Below are 12763 nucleotides of genomic sequence, written 5' to 3'. Positions count from 1 at the left end.
GCAGCTGTCCACATCGAACACACTATGTCGGACAAGATGCTTGGCAACTTGTTTTGCTGTCTCTCTACCTCACCTGAACCTCTTGATACCAGTATTATTCTACTGTGTTTCTGTTAACTACTATCATATTTCTGAGACAACATTCAGATTTGATTTCATTTTTGATACATCGATATGTTTATATTGCAATGATATTATTTTTATGTGTATTCTTTCTTTTGTCACTATGATCTTGGATGTACACTTAACTCTTGATTTTTGTGCGTGTAAGTAGTTAGTTTTTAACTTCTTAGAGTGTCGGACCTTGAGAAAGTCAAGTCTTGGACGTCATGTTGGAAAGATGCATATTGTAGTTGGCTTATAAAATGTGAGGAAGACGTTTTCAAGTATGTTTTGTATTGTGAAGTGATGTTTTGTATTGTGAAGTGATGTTTTGTATTGTGAAGTGATGTTTTGTATTGTGAAGTGATGTTTTGTATTGTGAAGTGATGTTTTGTATTGTGAAGTGATGTTTTGTATTGTGAAGTGATGTTTTGTATTGTGAAGTGATGTTTTGTATTGTGAAGTGATGTTTTGTATTGTGAAGTGATGTTTTGTATTGTGAAGTGATGTTTTGTGTTACGTGATATTGCAATAAAAGCAATTAAAAGGAAGTGTAACTTAAATTCGGAGTGCTGATTATTTTTTTTACATCACTATTGTGCTAACTTTGAAAGGTTTAATCTCCAAGATTGGTTTGTGAAGCGCATCTACAAAACTTTTGAATATAGCAGAATAAAACCTAGGCCTCTTTGCATCCGAGCTTGGGATCATAACCACCTAGATTTTCAACGATTGAGTCATGATTTTACGACGAGACCAGCGTGGGAAACACAAAAAGATGAGTGCCTAGTTTTTTGATTATTACATGAAATGACTTTATTAACTGTGCTCTAATGACACGTGCCACATAATATGACTGTTGTTGCCCGAAAATGCAGTATTTAGCAGCGTGAGCAACACCACAATCGTTATTAAATTCTGACCTTTGTTGTGGTAGGGTTGTTAGATCATACACGTAAAGAGGAATGTGGCAAGTGGCCCCACAGTACCTGTTGTATACCAGTGGAGATATTTGCTGTTTACAACTTTTTCTTTCGGCTTATATGTCTGTATTTTATTAAGTGTTGTTAGTCATATTTTTGCTTTTGACAGAATAAATAAAAGATTTAGTTCCACACAGTGAGAGATACAAGATTTTTCTAGATATTTTGCAGCCAAAGTTTGCAGGTAAATAACTTTGTTGACAAAGTGAAATCTCACTAATTTTTAATATAAGTGAACAAACTTTATTAGCAGAATTATGAGAGTGAAGGACATACTTGGAAGGCTTGATGCACAGAGTAGTCAAAGATGGCAATATCTTCTGCGCCAGCCATGCTGTCAAGGAATACCAATGATCAGAAGTTTATGTCAATAATTTATATATGTATGTTTTTATTGAAAAAAGGACTTATTATTCATTATCCAGAAGGTCTCCAGTACAGACGGAAGTTGCAGTCCTGGTTTTCAGTAAAAATTAAGTTATTCTACAGATAAGAATATTTAACAAGTCTGGGGTTTGCAAACTATTCCAAGATGATCATAACGAGGTAACTTAAAATATAAACAAACCCTTGCAACAAATAATGTCCCCTGGACAACACCATTGCACAGTTCCAGTATTTGTGCGAATATAGGCAACACCTACACTTTTGAAGCAGGATTATAGTAAAAAGTAAATTTTGAATGTGGGCTGCGCTATTAAATGTACATTCTATTGTGAAGTATTACTATTATGTACAAGATGCAGACACTAAATTATGTTGCCAACCTCTCATAACTGAGCCACATCAAGTTATCAGCTATACATTGTGCAAAGCCACACAGGTTGTGGGAAGTTGGACAGAGGTTTCATATAGATGGAAAAAAAAAAAACTTAGACAGTTCGAAAAGTCAGTGTTCATTTTGAGAGCAAAAGTGCAAATATCCAGATGTGAAAACAGGAAATATGGATATGCCACTACATCTGAAATGATTCAAATTGAGAGCTGCAAAATAGCACAAAAGTAGCTTTTTGCCAATTAAATTTAAAGTTTCATATGGACGGGTTCTGTTCATCACAGAACTACAATTGCGCAATACCTGCCCTGAGCTTAATGAAAACAGTTTGATATCTTTCCTGTGTTACATGACCTAGGTCCAGTGCAAAATTTTTATTTACATTTCCTAATAGGGAATGCTGGCAAAGCCCATTCTATTTTGATATGCCAAACACCACAATAGTAAATAATATAGGGAAATGTAGTGTGTAAATATGTACATGTGATGCTTAAAATTCAGATTTCCTTTTTCATGAACAGCTACAGTATTTGCAAACATGGTTTAAGTTTTACTGCTATTTTCTTCTCAAATCTGATGATTTACGAAAGTAACTAGTAATGGTATTAATTTCAACTCGCAAAAGATGTGCGCGTCATTTTAAAATCTACCATTTATGATCAGAGGGGTAAACATTATATGCTACACCACGATTTTTCATGTCAAAGTTTCGGGAAAAAATTGTGGCCTATATTCGTGTACATACGGTATATTTCAAAGTGGAAAGCATTTTTAGAGCTACACAAAGCTGTCCGATTACGTTTATTCCCGCAATAAATTCATGACACCATTTCTGAGTTCTCTGTTGACAGTTCAGTAAATAGACACCTAAATGTCAGTTTGGGCATCATTAAGGTGTGTGTCTTTCCAAAAGCACGGTCATGAAATTTATCTTGCTAACTTGTCTCCCAAAAAATATCACTTCACAGAACCATACAGATAAACCCATCACTGACAGAGTGGGTAAAAAGCAAAACAAATAAGTTTATATTTAATATATCCAGTTTATTAGAGATCATAGTAGTATGTACATACACACATCCATGCTTGTATGCTCAACTGTTGAACTAAAATATCTTGTACAATTCACTTTCTTTGTGTCATGGCTTTCATTTAAAGATATATCAGTAGACTTCAAAATATAAAACTGAGTGCCCCATCTCACTGCAACACTTCTACTCAAGCAACACACACACACACACACACACACACACACACACACACACACACACACACAAGTGGGATCATAAAATATATGTACGTATATTTATATATATATTTTTAAAGCTCTACTTTCCATGTACACATGTATGTAACATAACTATCACGTGCCCCTGGAAATAAAGACTGGAGAATCAATCCACATACATATTGACCTTAAACACACAACATCTGAAAACATTTTGCAATACAAGTAAAAAGTGAGAATAAAATCTTTTTTAAATTTTTCAAGGTCACTTCTAGACAAACGTTATAGTAGTCTTATAACTCTACCAATCAAATTTATCCCTTTTGGTCTCTTCAATGTGCATCATTCATATAGTCAAACCACTACTCATATCATGTACTTTATTAACATACAGTATGTTACCACTAATTAAAATAATGTATGTTGCTCTATATTTCAGGCCACTGAAGCAAACATCTGCCAGTGGCACTAACAAAAATATTTTTAAGTAATTCCTTTGTGCTGGTCTCTAAACTGTGGTACCTTTGTAACAAAAAATGGGATGTGCACTTCCCTTCCATCTATCACAGTAATCGAAATGTAAATTCATGACCGAACAACATTCCTCAATATCGACGAGCACCTGCCTGAATTGCATAGAACAGCGAGAAATTTTACTCTACAGCTTACAGGCTAGGTCAAAAATTACAAAGGTGCCACAGCTTAACGAAGTGACCAGTCTACAATAGGATGATAGTTGTGACAAGTACAGTAAGTAGGCTACAATACTTTTCTTTAAATTTGTGGTGCACCTGTTCTGATATTTGTACAAAATAAAAGAGTTCGTATTTTCTGCATGTACAGATAGAAGAAATCCTATCACAGAAAACACGTTACTGTCAACATAAGAGCTTGGAAGTTAGGTTATATTCTGAAGAAAAAAGAAAAATACTGTATTGTGATGGTAAATATAATGTCTAATATTCACAAGTTTATACAGAATTTATTGTTAAACACTCACAGTAAACTAACCACACAGCAAACATGTTTTGAAGAAACTGCTGGCAATATAATACTACAGTTACAAAAAGTAGGTACTTATAGTAGTCCACACATTTTCTTATTTATATTACACACACACACACACACACACACACACACACACACACACACACACACAGAGGCAGTGCCTAAAAGTCAGTAAACACTTTACCTTCCACAAAATGTCACCAACCTCCAACGAGAGGTCCAATTCAGGCAGCAACGAACCATTTTACACAAAAATAAACATTTCTCACACATCCCTGACTGCCTATGATGCTAAGGGATGCATTTTATCATAAAATAAACACTGCTGAAGCACAACTGTCAAAAAGTTAGAAAGACTTAAGAAGCTTTTTGCATACAGATGACTATTTCCTGTTTAACATCAAGCAAAAAACTGCACGAGCAGGTACTGCAAAGGTTGTATATTGAAACAGAACTCTCACACTCGTCTTGCTATAATCAAGCTACAACGATCAAACTGTCCGCAAGCAACTGTGTAAAAGCTGTTAACATTTAGCAGATGAGATTCTTTGCTGCAAATAAATATTGTAGTGTTGTCGATTGTATTACTGCCTAGTGCATTTTCGTGCACACAAAAGTCTAACAACTGGCTCAGTTCAGTACAACAACTATGACTTTCCTTAAAACATTTCTTCAAGCACTAATATACTACAGAAAAAATGCATAGCCCAATGATTCCTTAACCAAATAAATAGTTTTGTAACATGGCAGAACTCTTATAAAACCTTACAGGCATATTCCCTTATCAAGATTCCTAACAAAATATTTCCTAACGTAATGATTTCTTAAGGCATAAATTTATTTACAGAGATGTTTTCTTTTCTCACTCCAATCAAAAGCTATGCTTCAATGTAACTCATGTTTTGCAGAATAGTAAAATCACAGTGCAAGGAGTAGTAGAGCATTCACACACCAAAATGATCATTTCTCCTAAAATTTGTCAGACTAACATTTCTAAAAATATCTATATCTTCCTTCATTAAAGAATGCACGTACCACTTGCCCTTTGTTTTTGAATTTTATTATGCACAACGATGTGGAGCATTTGTTTAGCCAAAGTCCTGTTCTAGCAGGTGCAGCAATACAGTGTTTTCGAAGCTGCGTCTCACAGTCTTCTATCTTACCAAGAAGTTATTCTGAATTTTAAGCCACAGTTTTCATCTCTCACTCATACAAATAACAGCACACTGTGTTAATGTTGATCATTTTTAGACAATTTCAAGTTTTTATCTTGTGCATCTCATTAATGAGTGAGCTGTAATTTACAGTGCACCAGTTTGTAGAAGTGAGGGCTAAAAGTTGCTGCCTAAAATCATTGGTAGTAATTTCAGTTAAAAATTTTTAATATCTGTTCAACGACCAGATATATCGTGCAGATTAAAACAGGCCAATTGTGAAACCAATGTTAGCTTCCTTTCCAGTTTCCTCAAAAACTGTGCTAATTCTGTTTAGTACGCCGGCAGCAGGGAGCACGAGAGTTTTCGATCAACGCGTGATAGTTCCAGTTTGGCCAGAAGCATGCAGTATTGTGCACATGTGTAAACAGACTTTTACATTTATTTGTTTTCACAAGTTTTATCTGCCACTAGCACCGTTCTCTTTCGAAGTGAAGACTTGTCAGAATGTGACAAAATCTGTGTAGTTTCACTAATAAGCAGAAACAGTTATTAAGCTACAGACTGCAAGTGTAGTGACACAGTATTAATGAACTTGTCACAGGTATTGTGAAGGTTGCGGGTAGGACACTGGGGTTTCCTACAAAGATGGCAAAAATACTATTCCTACTGCTCCATTGAATTTATCGGAGTTTCGATACAATAATGGGATGGAACGGTTATTTTGCTTAGTACAATGAGCAAACCACTTAAAAGCACATTTGCAGACAAACTGCACTTTCCTGCGGAGGTGCGATTTCACACTCTAAAATCTCGTGCTCCCGACCCGGCAGAGAATGCGACAAAACCTCACGAGAGAGAGAACGACCCCACCCATTACTGCACCTTCAGGCGCTTCCCTCTGCACTTGGACAGGCGGCGAACCCGTTTTGGCGAGGCCGATCCGTCTGCATCATCAGTGCTGGGGGATCCGGGCCGCACGGCCACAGGCGTCACGGGTGTGTCTTCCTCCTGGAGCTCGGGCGCAGTGTCACCAGCCGGTGCCTTCCTCTTTGTTGCGGAGGGACACGCTCGGCACGCGACGGGGGTTGCCAGCTGCACATGGGCCGCCTGGCAGGCTGGCGACGAAGCCCCCGCAACTGCGCCAGATGTGGCCACCTCCACTTCCTGGGACGCTGAACTCGCACCTGCCGACATCGGGGACTGCCGGAGCTGCGTCTGTGGCTCCTGCAGTTGCAATTGCTGGACCTGCACCTGCGGCTGGGGCTGCTGCAGCGGCACTTGCTGGGGCGCAGCATCGGTCGAGTCCGAGGTGGGCACGGGTGGGTTGTTGACGGAGCCCGCGATGGGTACGAAGTCGACGGCGGCGAGGTCCAACCCCTGGGGCAATGCGCCCTGGTTGGCCAGCGCCTGCAGGTCCTCTGGCGGTGCGGGTGCCACTGCTACACCGCACGACACGCAGAGTGGCAGGTTCGCGGGAGACTTGGAGCGCCAGTACTGCAGCTCTGTCTTGCACTTGTTCAGCTCCTTAAAATGTACGAGCGTGACAACCTTTTTGTCTACATTCGTAGTAAAACATACAATAATAATCTAGGCAAATGTATTATGAAGACTACCCGGAAAGTCCTTTTATTACACTGTACTATTTATTATATAGTATACAGGGTGATTCAGTTGTCCCTATTGGTGTCATTTTATGCAGCCTGCAATGTTATAACTTGTCTTCAAAAACCACGTGTGAGATTTCCATTTTCTCTCGGTCGCTACGCAGAAACTATTATTCCAACAGAAATAATGAACAAGACCTTTTTGTAGGAAATTTAATGTTGTTAAATTTTGTACTGGGATAATTTTCGCTGGATGTCACAATAGTTGAGTTATTCAAGAAAAACATACCAAAGTGATCTTCAAACCATCTACACCCTTCCCTCCCCCAACAACTGTGTCTCACCAGCCATGATTTTTAGTCTGTTTATGGCACTTTCTTCTATCACTGTACAAATTTTCTGACTATACGAACTATTTCCAATGTACACTGAAGCACCAAAGAAACTGGTATAGGCATGTGTATTCAAATACAGAGATATGCAAACGGGCAGAATACGGTGCTGTGGTCGGCAACACCTATACAAGACAACAAATGTCTGGCGCAGTCAGATCGGTTACTGCTGCTACTATGACAGGCTCTCAAGATTTAAGTGGGTTTGAACACGGTGCTATAGTCAGCACACAAGCGATGGGACATAGCATCTGCAAGGTAGCAATAAAGTGGGGATTTTCCCATATGACCATTTCACGAGTGTACCGTGAATATCAGGAATCTGAAACATAAAATCTCCGACATCACTGTGGCCAGAAAAGAAAGGGACCAACAATGACTGAAGTGCCACCCTTCCGCAGACTGCTGCAGATTTCAATGCAGGGCCATTAACAAGTGTCAGCATGCAAACCATTCAATGAATGGTCATCGATATGGGTTTCAGAAGCCGAAGGCCCACTCGCATACCCTTGATGATCGCACGATGCAAAGCTTCATGCCTCGTCTGGACCCGTCAACACCAACATTTGATTGTTGACGAGTGGAAATATGTTGCCTAGTTGGACTAGTCTCATTTCAAATTGTATTGAGTGGGTGGATGTGTATGGGTGTGGGTGTGCAGCCAACCTCGTGAATCCATGGACCCTCCATGTCAGCAGAGGACTGTTCAAAGTGGTGGAGGGTCTGTAATAGTGTGGGGCGTGTGCAGCTGGAGTGATACGGGACTCCTGACACGTCTAGATACGACTGACAGGGGACACGTACGTAAGCATCCTATCTGATCACCTGCATCCATTCATATCCATTGTGTATTCCGACAGACTTGAGCAATTCCAGCAGGACAACGCGACACCTCGCATGAGCAGAATTGCTACACAATGGTTCCAGGAACACTCTTCCGAGTTCAAACACTTCCGCTGCCCATCAAACTCCCCATACATGAACATTATTGAGTATATATGGGATGCCTTGCAACGTGCTATTGAGAGGAGATCTCCACTGCCTCATACTCTACGGATATATGGATAGCCCTGCAGTATTAATGCTGTCATTTCCCTCCAGCACTATTTCAAACAATAGTTGAATCCATGTCACGTCGTGCTGTGGCTCTTCTGCGTGCTACACAACATTAGGTAGGTGTACCAGGTTTTTGGGCTCTTCAGTGTATGATAACTATGTAGGTGAAAGCACTGAATTAAAATTTGTACCAGTATCACTATATGAACCCAAGTCTCCTGCTTACTAGGCAGATGCGCTATCTGTTATGCCATACTGGCACTGCAGATATCACAACTGCACGGACTACCCTATAGTATGTCTCCCTCACCTATTCAAATTCCAACTTAGGCCTAAGCCCATTGTTATTCCCCTTCTAACTCACATCAATATTGCCAAGGCTCTCTGATATTGGAATCTTACCAATGAGCAAAATAAAGTTAATCCCAACTGTACCTCAGACGTAGGTGATGATATCAACCGTGTAAAGGTGGTATTCCTGATATATATCGAGTACCATCTTTACAATAATAATAATAAATGAAAAGCACCACTTTGCTTTTGTTCTACAATATTGTAGAACAAAAGCAAACTGGTGCTTTTCATTTATTATTATAATGTTGTTCTACCAAGAACCGACGGAAGATTCTGTTAATACCATCTTTACCTACGATAGTTATTTAGGCCAAAGCAATGAATTAAAAATTGTACCTGCACCGGGATTTGAACCTGGCCACACAAGTTACTTCCCACATTTGACCTTCCTGGTCTCTACTGAGTGGGCTATTATGCCACCAGTGTAGTCTGTTGTTCTGTTAGTATTATTAAACCAAACATGTCTGAATATAATGAAAGAAAAATGACTTGTCAAAATCTTGCTGAAACTATTTACATTGACAATTCGATTCAAACTTAATCTTTATAACGACAGTAGTTTTATGGGCACAAGGCCCGATGAATACTACGATGTAAATATTTTGTGGTTAAAATTGACACACACGTTAGTTTGTGATAACAAACATCAGTTTTACAATTTGTAAGTGTTCGACTAAGTCAGTGGCGTACTAAGGCATCAATGAAGCCAAAAAGTGGGAAATTGTTTTTGCGATATTTGTACAATGGTAGGAGGGAATGCCATGAACAACATATTAGAAATCTTGACTGGTGAGGTATGAGCGTGGGAGTGCAGATGTGCGAAGGTCAGTTTTCTACCTTTTTCTCGATTGACCTATGGCTGCCATCAAAAACATACCTTAGTACAAAATGTAACTACATTAAATTTCCTACAAAAAAAAGTCCTGTTCACTTTTTCTGTGCATAGCAAGCAAAAGGCTATGAAAATCTCTCGTGTGGTTTTTTAATGCCCGATATAACATTGCAGGTTGTGTAAAACTGGTGCAGGGGACATTCCATTTCAGAAGTCGTTAGAGGATTCAATATTCAGAGATCAGCAGTGTCAAAAGTGTGCTGAGAATACAAAAATTCAGGCATTAGCTCTCATCATGGCATTTTCGTGGAGTTGTTAGCACTAACAGAATACCAACACCGCATGAAATAGCCACATGAATAAATATGGTACGTATGATGAACATTTATGTTAGGACAGTGTGGCGAAATTTGGTGTTAATGGGCTATGGCAGAACAAGACAAACATCAGTGCCTTTGTTAACAGCATAATATTGCCATGGGATGAATTCTGTCATGAGGCCATATGAGATTGTTTTTTTGTCTGTCAGTTGCGCACATCTAACAGTTCCAAACCCATGATGGGTCTTGCTTTGTGTACTCCTACCAATGGGCAGCATCACCAGTGGCGAACTCCATAACATACCAAAAAGCCTTCAACTGGTTCACAATGTTCCAGAACATTCCACAACATTAGTGTGTGTTCTGGAATGTTCCACAATGATCTGGGATGGTCCTGAACATTCTAGAATCTTCCCAAATGTTCCAGACTATTCCTGAACATCTAGGATCATTTTGGAACATTGCGGAACATTGTGGAATGTTCTCGAATGTTCTGGAGGACAATACTACCCAGCCTTTATATCTTCAAAAGCATGCCCTTCAGGTAAAAACAGGAGCCTTCTTCATGGCTACCACACTATAACTCACTTGATCACACAGGGACACATTTCTTAGTTTAAGAAGCAGGCATATTGTACACTTACTTTTGTAATACATATTGATATTAATTATTTATATTCTACCGGAACTTGTCATTACCAAATTATTGTACCATATATGTAAAACAATGGCATTCTGTTTCGTGTATTTTTCATTAGTACACTACATTACGTCCCAAACATAATAGCGTCCTGCATACAGGGTAATTGAGCTGCTCCCCCAATGCCAATTCAAAACAGCACTAGACTGAAAGATTTCTGATGACTATGAAGTTATAATTTGAGCCAACAAAAGACCACATGGAGAATACCAATGTTGATTTAACACAGCTCAAATAGACTAAGTTGCAATCATAATTGTGAACAATGGAAACACAAGCTGTGTTCTGCCATAGCCCATTAACGCCAAATTTCGCCACACTGTCCTAACATAAATGTTCATCATACGTACCATATTTATTCATGTGGCTATTTCATGCGGTGTTTGTATTCTGTTAGTGCTAACAACTCCACGAAAATGCCGTGATGAGAACTAATGTCTGAATTTTTGTATTCTCAGCACACTTTTGACACTGCTGATCTCTGAATATTGAATCCTCTAACGACTTCCGAAATGGAATGTCCCCGGCATCTATCTCCAACTGTCATTTCACATTCAAAGTCTGTTAATTCTCATTGTGCAGTCTTAGTCTCGTCATAAACCTTTTCAAATGAAAAGTCGAGTACGACTGACAAGCTCTGCCAATGAACTGCTCTTTCATACCTTTGTACGTGATACTACCTGCATCTGTTTATGTGCATACCGCCATCCCATGACTTGTTGCCTCAGTAACTCTGACCTGTAGAGATGATGTTCAAAAATGCCCCACTGGCACAGATGCAGCAATTCTTGTGGGTGTACCCAATGGTAGTGAAGAGGACCACATTGCTCGTTTTGAATAGCTCTTGTAAGTAGTCTTCAGAATTTACTGTCCTTACACATAATCGAGAAACAAGGCATCTTCAGCACCCCAAAAAACCTTTCCAACTGTCAGCTAAGGGTGCTTTTTTTTGTTCACAGGGGAGACATTATAACCCCAGCCAGCTGACTGCTGTTTTGCCTGAGTGTTAGATGACTAAAAAGCTGGAGATAATGGCTGTCAAACTGGGAAACTAGAAACACTGCAAGGCTTGTATACAGCAAATTCTCAAGCATTACAAACACAATGAGAATGCACAACACTGACCCTACTTGAGAAATGGTGCATCTGTCAACTTGCCTGCAGCCCATACCCGAAACATCTACACTGAGTGGGATGTAGTGACACCAGTCCGTGACTGTGGAGAACAATGTCCTGTCAATCCTGATGTGTTCAGTTATCCCAATTTCCACGTGTTGACCCAGCTGTGGAAATTTCGCTAACACTCTGTCATGAGGTCTAAGCACGCTTGTTTTTCAGATTTCTGCCATGATCTTGATTGCGAGGTATAACGGTTTTGTCAAGCAAGAAATGTTTTATGAAGTGGATATTATCAATAAAATGCAAAATAGTTCAAGTGAAGTCTAGTCTGCCATGCTCAAAGAGTAGATGCTATTTCAATACATGAAGCGTCAATGACACATGTACTAGCAGCTGTGTACCAGTAATTGCAAAATGTGACTTCAGCCATCAGTATATCAGCAATACAACTTTTGTCGTATTAATGTAACACATCGCAGACGTAGTGGTTAACAGGTATGTTGAACCAAATTCGTAGATATTTATTTCTATGATTTTAAATCTGAAATGATCAATACTGCCTCTGCTTTAGGCCTTTCTTTCACATGTTACTCTGTGACAGTATTTTCCAGATTTACGGAACGTAGAATGTTATTTTGAAATATAATAAACTGTGAATAATGGTAAACATTAATTGCAATGTGTTTACTTTTTCCCTCTACAAACAGCATTTGCCCACTACAACTACTATATATAAGAGGTAAGCTAAGAGGTGTATGATCTTTGCCCTTCTAAAAACTCCTGCATTTTTTCTGAACTTTTCTTTCCTTCTCAAACAAAATAAGGAAGACTAAGGCCCTAGGATATTAAAATGGGAATTAGAGCTAACAATTCAGGACCTCTGGGAAAATAAGATTGGGCTGTGACAGTTTGCCAGAGACTGAAATACTTTAGTCCAGTTTCAATAATCAGATTGAGATAGTAAACAGAATTTATGGCAAAGGAATTTGACCCCAAGATCTACTTAAGACTATTCTACCATCTTTACCTAAAAAGTACATCACAAACGAATGCAAGGATTTTTGTTTTATGGATCACATCACAATGGCTGTTAACAAGAGTCATACTAAACATCAGTTTAGGTTTAGAAAGGG

The 12763-nt window shown here is 39.0% G+C and overlaps 1 protein-coding gene across 2 annotated transcripts in view; it reads right to left on the bottom strand.

Moving 5' to 3' along the window:
* Nucleotides 1-2883: 2883 nt before the first annotated feature.
* The window catches only part of LOC126109870 (F-box only protein 28), a 94391-nt gene continuing 84511 nt past the window's right edge, over nt 2884-12763 (bottom strand). Inside the window, exon 7 of one of the 2 annotated variants that reach the window (XM_049914936.1) lies at nt 2884-6777. In XM_049914936.1, coding sequence (XP_049770893.1) covers nt 6127-6777 — 651 coding nt within the window. In that variant the 3' untranslated portion in view covers nt 2884-6126. The remainder of the gene's footprint in view (nt 6778-12763) is intronic. The other variant, XM_049914937.1, reaches the window with a different exon arrangement.

The sequence above is a fragment of the Schistocerca cancellata genome, chromosome 12, assembly GCF_023864275.1.
Source record: "Schistocerca cancellata isolate TAMUIC-IGC-003103 chromosome 12, iqSchCanc2.1, whole genome shotgun sequence".
In the NCBI taxonomy this organism is placed as follows: domain Eukaryota; kingdom Metazoa; phylum Arthropoda; class Insecta; order Orthoptera; family Acrididae; genus Schistocerca; species Schistocerca cancellata.
Note: the sequence above shows the minus strand (reverse complement) of the source record. Positions and strands in the feature narration are given on the sequence as shown.